Below are 8,255 nucleotides of genomic sequence, written 5' to 3'. Positions count from 1 at the left end.
AACCCATTCACATTCCATGTGGAGAGAGACAATCCACTCATATTAACTTTTGACATATAAAAGAAAAAATAGATTGTGTGTCAAAGACAAGATTATAAAGACCACATCAAACCCGAACATCCCCTAGGAAAAAAAAAAAAAAAAAACCCAGAAAAACGTGCACGACAGCGCCAAATGGCATCCATCCCTCCAAACCCAAACAGTCCATGTACACCTACGAGAGCCCCTGTGACAACTTTGCCGTCGGATTGCTCAAGTCCGGTGTTTCAATACAAATTTTGTGAGACAGAATTACACAGCAAAAGATAATCTATAAAACAAACTCCAGCCAATAGGCAGAATAAACACAAACAGCATGTAGATTCATACACAAAACTGTCCTGAAGGTGTGTTATTCTACAAAATAAACTCAGAAAAAGAGCGTGCAGATTCTTCAAAGAGGCAAGTGAATGTTCAGTGAGCTGGTCCACTCGGCTGCAACATGAGTGCGAGCAAATGACTTACTCCAATGACTTTGCAAGAAATACTGCAAGAAATACTCCACAAAATAAACTCCAGTCAATAGGTAGCACCAGCACAAAAACAAAACAAAACAAAAAAAAACGTGCAGTTTCCTCAAACTGTCAAGCGAATGATCAGTGAACCGGTCCACTCGGCTGCAACATGAGTGCAAGCAAGTTACTTACTCCAGTGACTTTGCAAAAAATACTCCACAAAATAAACTCCAGCCGATAGGCAGACTAAGCACAAAGAGCGTGTAGATTCATCCACAAAACCTTCCCGAAGGTGTGTTGCTCTACAAAATAAACTCCAGCCCCTAGGCGGAACCAGCACAAAGAGAGCACACAGATTCTTTAACAGTCAAGCGAATGTTCAGTGAGCTAGTCCACTCAACTGCAATGTGAGTACCACAGGATGACTTACTCCACTGACTTTATGAAGGACATCGCTTGTTGTGGGCATGTGAATATTTTATGGCCAACTTTAGCATCTATTCACAATTTGGCCAGGAATATGAATGCAAAAGCTACCTTCCATTGATGTAAAAGTTTCTTGCATTCCTTGAATCGATCACGTTTCTCTCTTGTCGAGTTCGCATCTTTATCAGATGATCTCAGAAATCTTGCCAGAATTGATCGGGGCCTATCTCCCTCCGCGGATCTCTGAGCCAGAATCCTGTGAGCTCGCTTGATTTCCAGCTTATGGCCTGCCATGTTGAGCAGACTCGGAAAGAGCCCATCCAGGAATTCCACTGTATCCTGTCGATCGATGTATCACAGCAAGATCCTCCAAGTCAGCAACGACCTACGTCAGCATTGCCGACATGTTCAGCATCTCTCCAACTAAATCAACTCCCAGGACCGCGGCCTGCTCGGGTGTGTCAGCTTGAGCACGTAAGTGTCTTTTAATGTCTCCAGAGCCCCATGATTTTGAATTCTTTGACATATTGTCCTCCTAGAACAGTTATGGAACAGAGTGTATCGAATCTCACCGGTTATGTCATAAAAAATATTAAAACTAGCAAAGTATTAAAACTAGCAAAATATTAAAACTAGCAAAGTGCACAAAGCTCGCCGTTCACATGTCCGATCCTCGCATGGCATCACGTGACCACTCGACATTTCACATTCTTAAAATAGTGATACTAACTGACCTAAGACAGGGAATATTTTCTACAATTAAATGGAATCGTGAAAAACCGAGTTTAAATGTATTTGGCTAAAGTGTATGTAAACTTCTGACTTCAACTGTAAAACAAATAGCTATATTGGTATTTTACAGTTATTGATATACATATATCATTATAAATGAAAATGCATCTATTTTGCATTTTTCTAATTTAATACAATATTTAGCACTGCAAATTATTTGTTGAAAAGTTGAATTATCATGAATTTCTTAGTATTTAGTATGTCCCCCTTTTGGTTTTATGACAGCATGCAATCAAACTGGCATTGACCCTACCTTCTTGTTCCATGAAAGCCCATGGAAGCCAACACATGTGAGTTTGGAACAACATGAGGGTGAGTAAATGATGACAGAATTTTCATTTTTGGGTAAACTATCACTTTACAAAGGGAGTTAAATTATAGAGGTTAAATACTATGTATGAGTGAATTAATAGCTGGCCTCGGAAATCCAGTTTTAATAAAAAGTGATTGTAACTGTACGCAGAATTGCACACATTGCAAAGTTTCACAAAGCAGTGGCTGCAGAAGAATGACAAAGCCTCACAATACAAAAACACATTCACAGGTATTGTATAATATTTATTTATTAAATATTCATACATTACTTCACATTGGTTTCTGCTATGAATGCTAAGCAGGGCTGTTGAATTCAAGAAATGTTCTTGATGATGGTTTCTATGACAACCAAATGTAAGTGCACAGATTACGGTGTAATCAAGGGTACCTCATGACAAATTCTGGCCACCAAAAATATGACTAAAATCCATTTAATGTCATGGTGACCTAGTTCAAGAATATACGTATGATATTTATTATTAGAATGTAAAGAGCCTTCAGTATTATAGCTTATTACGAAAAAAAAATCAATTGTGTTGATATGTAACGCTGCACAGATCAATATGCCTTTAGTCCATGATACATTCCACAATACTGATAGTATGTACAATACAAAAGATAAAAGATCAAATTAAAGCATTCAATGAGTGACCCTGTCATTTTCCCTTCATTTAAATCTCTTAAAAAACAACAATAAAAAAAACATGGAAGCAAAATACAAGCAGACCACCTTCAAAAGCTCTACCATGTTCTTGGAACACACAGTCGCAGCACCAGTCATCTCTTATAACTCAGAGCATTTGTCTGCAAAGCTTATCAATCAGTGAAGCAGAGAGGACCTGGAAAGGTCGAGCGTAACAGTTATGGTACAGTTGAGAGCCGGCAAATCCGAGCAAAATCCCTCTCAGAGATGGTGTTTCTGCTTAAACGTTTGATGGTGAGGATTAAAAAAAGACCAATCACGGAAAATGGACCCTTCAAAAACTCTACAGTCAAATGTAGAGGGAAGTTCTTGTCAGTTGGGATGGCCTGAGCACTAGGCTACATTAACACAGTCGACAACAGTATTTACTAACAGGTGTGAATCCCGAATTGTTCTGCTCATATTCTGCTCAACAGCTTGCAGAAGCGAATTAAATATTGTCTGTATGAACAAATAACCAAAGTCAAGCCTCTTTTCTATTCTTGCAACAGCCTGAATAATGCCTTGTGGCATTGAGTGTATCACTCTGGTTACAGAATTTGGTTGTATTCTGCTGCTGTGTGAACGTAGCCTTGAAGGGACAGTTCACCCAAAATGAAAATTCTCTCAACATTTACTCACCCCCTCATGCCACCCAGATGTGTATGACATTCTTCTGCAGAACAAAAATTAAGATTTTTAAAAGAATATCTTAGCTTTGTTGGTCCTCACAATGCTAGTAAATGGTGACAGAACTCAGAAGAATGTCCAAAAAGAACATAAAGGCAGCATAATAGTAATCCATAAAACTCCAGTGGTTAAATCCATGTCTTCAAAAGTAATATGATAGGTGTGTATGAGAAAAAGATAAATATTTAAGTCCTTTTTTTACTATAAATCTCCACCTTTGACAACCAGTAGGTGGCTGAATGTGGAAGTGAATGTGTAGATTTACATTAAAATATTAAATATTGATCTGTTTCTCACCCACACATATTCAGAAGACATGAATTTAACCACTGGAATCTTATGGATTACTTTTATGTTGCTTTTATGTGCTGTTTGGAGTTCTGGTCACCATTCACTTGCATTGTGAGGGCCAACAGAGCTGAAATATTCTTCTAAAAATCTTTGTTCTGCAGAAGACATAAAGTTATACACATCTGAGATGGCATGAGGGTGAATATATGATTAGAGAATTTTCATTTTTGGGTGAACTATCCCTTTAATGGGCGGTAAAGAGTAAAGTGGCTTTGGGACGACACACATGGACATCCTGAAATATGGTGCTGTAAGATACTGCACTGATGCACTGAGGTCAATAGTATCTGCATGGTCCAGTCCTGGATGTAGAAGTTATAAATGCCAGGCTTTCAAGTCTTAGACTCCCTCTTATAAATTGGAAGCAGTCATTTATCATCTCCTGAGTCCAAACTGTAGTTTGCATGACTAAGTTTGCTCTCTGCCTGCCCTTCTCTCTCTTGGTTGCATGTCCTTTGTGATTTGCCCAACAGTTCAAGTCAAGCTGCTCTTCTAGGCCCCTTGTAGTTTTTTCTCTAGTCTGTCCAGCTTGGCCAGATTTTCTTTCAGCAGTTTGGAACCGGGTGAGAGTAAAAGAGCTCTTTGGTAGTACATTCTCGCTGCTGCATAGTCTCCCTAAAAGATTGAAAATAGATGGTAATACAAGTTATATATTGTAACAGTTAAAGGATGGGCAAGGAAGCAGCGGGAACCGGCTGAACAGTCAACATAAACTTTTAATATCAAACTTAACTTAAAACAACATAAAACATACGACAAACACAGACAAACATGCAGTGTGGCCGCATGCGTCTCTCTCTCTGGCGTCTCCGGCTCCCCTTTATCTCGCTCTCCCGCTGATCATCTGATTTTAGTACCATTAAGAATATTTACAAGACAATTAAGCACCTCCACCCTGCCCTCCAAATTCTCATTATAAAACAAAAATGTTATTCTCAATACTATAGTACAGAAATGAAAATCATCCTGTCTGGACACAATTTAATGCTTTTATAACTATTTTAAATAATTATAAATGTATTTAATAATAATAATAATAATAATTATTATTATTATTATTATATAATAATATGTATAATAATAAATGTAATTTTTAATTTTATATACTAAATTAACAAATCATTAATTAAATAATTACTCTGTGAAACAAATACTAACATTGTGTATTTAAAAAAAAATATCCTTTAAATGTAAAAATAATATCAATTCATGCAATTAAATCTTAATAATCCTTCACTTTCTTTATGAAACATTTAACTGTAAGATTCACCCGCTTACATCAGAGCACATGATGCTTTGTAATAATAGAATTTGAATTTGCTGTTGAAAATCTCATTTATTATACCTTGATATGCTGGATGCCGCCCATGTTCATCCAAGCTTGTGATTGGTCAGGTTTGAGCTCAACAGCGAGCTTGTAACTCTGGAAACATTAGGTCAACACAACACATATTATGTACACATCATGTAGCCTATGATGAATTTAACAGTACCTTTTATTACAGTTTTTGTCTAGGTTTAGAAACATGATCCCTTAATGATTAAAAAAAAATACCACTGGAGGTGCATTTAACAGACTGACTCAACCGCAGTCGTGGTGTCAAACTACCTCAAAAGGGTTTATTGTTTAGAGCTTATAACTGAGCTTTGAACTGGATATCAAAATTTGGCACTGCTGACATGTAAACCTGAGACCAGCCTGTTCTCATCTGTCCCTTTATGGTCAAAATAAAAGTAGTACTATAGGCCAAACAGATGCAGGAAACTTGGAAAGTCCAGGAACAAAGACTGCAGCCAAAACAGTCTCTTTATGAACTGGAAACTTGTTGAAATAGCATTCAGTTAATTGAAGTCCTATTAAGGCAATTCTGATACAGAGAAATACTGAGGTTAAGAACAAAGCTCAATCGAACATTTCTTCCAATGCGAGTTGAAGTATGGACTGTTTATATTAAAAGATAAAAGGAGATGGCTGATTTTTGTGTGACAGTATCAGGGCAGAGGAGAGGATCGGTGTAAAGTTAAGAAAGAAGCTTGGAAAACTTGTGTTGTGTAAGAACAGGGGAACAGAATTAGCAAACACTTTTAGTCTTGCATAGACAGACATTTGAATTTCAATATAAAGTCTGGTCCACATTGTAACTATTTCGGATCAAGAACTGTCCATTTAGACAGGAAAGGGCTGTCTGATCATACTTCACTTTTTTGTGACGTTTATTATCGGGTAAGTTTAGTATTACCTGGAAGGCTCGGTCAAGTTGATTCATCTCTCTGAGCTGGTTGCCCATGGAGAAGTGCAGCTCTGCTCTCACTGCAGGATCTGATAGTTCCTGCTGCAGTGCTGTTTTTAATGCATCCAACGCCTGACACACACACACACACACACACACACACACGAGTTAACATAGCTACTTTGTAATAAGTATTTTTGTCTTGTTTTCCATTAAAAATATCTGAACATCTTTAAAACAAGATACATTTACTTAAGAAGCAAAATTGTGTACAGTACGTAGATCGGAATTGTTTCCAGAGAATATAGAGTATTTTTTGTCTCCCACTGGCAGATTGTCTTGTCTTGTTTTAAACATAAACCTCACTAAATTTGGATAGATTTGTGCATTAAAAAAAAAATAAAACAAAATAAAAAAATAAAAAAGAGAGAGAAAGAGAAAGAAAGAGAGAGAGAAGAAACAACAACAACTAAAGCCAATGGTGTAACACCCTGTCTACACCGGACGCAGCAACCATTTATTTGTCTTGTCGGCAGGAGTAGCGCCAGCGCGTGCAGCGCAAAATGTCCATTTACTGTCGGCGCGATGCAACACTCGCATCTGGTGTAGACATGGTGTAAGAAACATAAACGTCTTTAACTTTGACTTGACTTTGGTGTAAGAAACAAATGTAATTCAAGATAAATGTATCTTGTTTGAAGGAAGTTTAGATATCTATACTGGAAAATCTACAAAAATACTAAATAAGAAGAACTGTTTTTACAGTTTACAGTTTTGTTTCTGTATTAATTCAGTACTGTTTTGATATTATGCTAATTATAATTACAATAGACTGATCTTAACCCACCTCTTAACCACTTTATTTGTATTTATTTTAATAATAATAATAATAATAATAATAATAATAATACAACAATAGATAAATTAATAATAATAATAATAAAAACAAAAATTATTATTAATAATAAAATAAAACAATATTAATAAAATAATTATAAAATTATAATAATAATAAATACATTTATTTATTTATTTACATTTACTTATTCATTTGTTTATGAATTATCCAAAATGTGGGCCCAAGTTATAGCCAGGTATGTGCAGTCACACACTCACACACACGCTCATTAATGAAACCCCACAGTTCACTAGTGCAGATCTTCTTTTTGCTCTCTCACTTGCAAAACTAAGATTTCTCTTTGAGGTAGACAGAACCACTAAACTGAAGAGAAGAGGGCATGAGTAATAAAGAGAAATTAATTGATTCTAGTCTTCAGAAAATCAGATGCCTCACTGAGATTAAATAACATCTCCACTGAACTGCTGAATGCTGCTGCAAAATTGGACTATGGCAAAATTAAAATGCTGCATGAATTGATTCACAGAGCTCCAAATGAGAAAAAAAGCATGTGTTTGTGTGTTTTCCTATTCAGTAAGGGGCAATAAAAGAGAGCATGCATGGACTGACAAACACAAAAACATGCACTCCCACCTCAGTGTGATTTCCTTGGTTGCTATAGATGGCGGACAACAAGCGGTAACATTCAATGCAGTTGTTGGTCTTTGTAATGAGGCCCAGGGTCATTTTCTCTGCCTCTGTAGAGCGACCTGCCATGGTTAAAACCTGCGCCTGTGGAGAGAAAGAGATAAAAAAAAACAATACAAACTGCGTAAGAAAAAAAAGGATAGAGAAAGAAAGAGGGCCTAGACAATGAAGTTGAGGTTTCTCAGGCCGTGATGTGAATCAGAGCAAAGGGTCTTTGGAGACTCAATTTAGCTGATGTCGTACTCTCTGAAACACTACAAGGAAATCATTCTCAAAGGCGCTGAGCCAACGCTGTCAAATAATGCAATCAAATATACAGGGTCAGGTAGTCTTGGCCCATTTGAACATTCTGTCACTGTGAATCTATGCAATTTTTCTATGGAATTCCGCTCCGTTAGAAAAGTCATAGCAACTCGAGTCAGAACAGTCTGAAGGTCTGTGCCGAGCAGGGTTGTGCACCATTCAGAATTGAATAAAGAATGCCATTTAAATTCCTGAATTTGGATTGCATGCATAATCTGGTTGCATTGTTTGCCCTTATGAATGGTTTTATCTACAGTACATTATTGTTGTGGTTGATTTTGTTGTCACTGTATGTAACTTGTTGTTTCTCTAATAAAATGATCAATTTGTTGATTGTTGCCCTTGTCGTGTTTTATGTATCAAGTGTCAAGGTCTATGTGTGCAATTTTAATATACTTTATACAGTATGTTTTTTTTTCTCAAGT

The 8,255-nt window shown here is 36.7% G+C and overlaps 1 protein-coding gene across 1 annotated transcript in view; it reads right to left on the bottom strand.

Annotated features, from left to right (window-relative positions):
* Positions 1–2,259: 2,259 nt before the first annotated feature.
* The window catches only part of LOC127436737 (protein O-mannosyl-transferase TMTC1-like), a 61,012-nt gene continuing 55,016 nt past the window's right edge, over positions 2,260–8,255 (bottom strand). Inside the window, exons 17-20 of the mRNA XM_051691059.1 lie at positions 7,474–7,611; positions 5,991–6,113; positions 5,096–5,173; positions 2,260–4,365 (exon numbers count right to left, since the gene is read on the bottom strand). Of these exons, the coding sequence (XP_051547019.1) occupies positions 4,243–4,365; positions 5,096–5,173; positions 5,991–6,113; positions 7,474–7,611 (462 nt within the window). The 3' untranslated portion in view covers positions 2,260–4,242. The remainder of the gene's footprint in view (positions 4,366–5,095; positions 5,174–5,990; positions 6,114–7,473; positions 7,612–8,255) is intronic.

This window comes from Myxocyprinus asiaticus, chromosome 47 (genome assembly GCF_019703515.2).
Source record: "Myxocyprinus asiaticus isolate MX2 ecotype Aquarium Trade chromosome 47, UBuf_Myxa_2, whole genome shotgun sequence".
Classification (NCBI taxonomy): domain Eukaryota; kingdom Metazoa; phylum Chordata; class Actinopteri; order Cypriniformes; family Catostomidae; genus Myxocyprinus; species Myxocyprinus asiaticus.
This window is presented reverse-complemented; position numbering and strand designations above follow the sequence as displayed.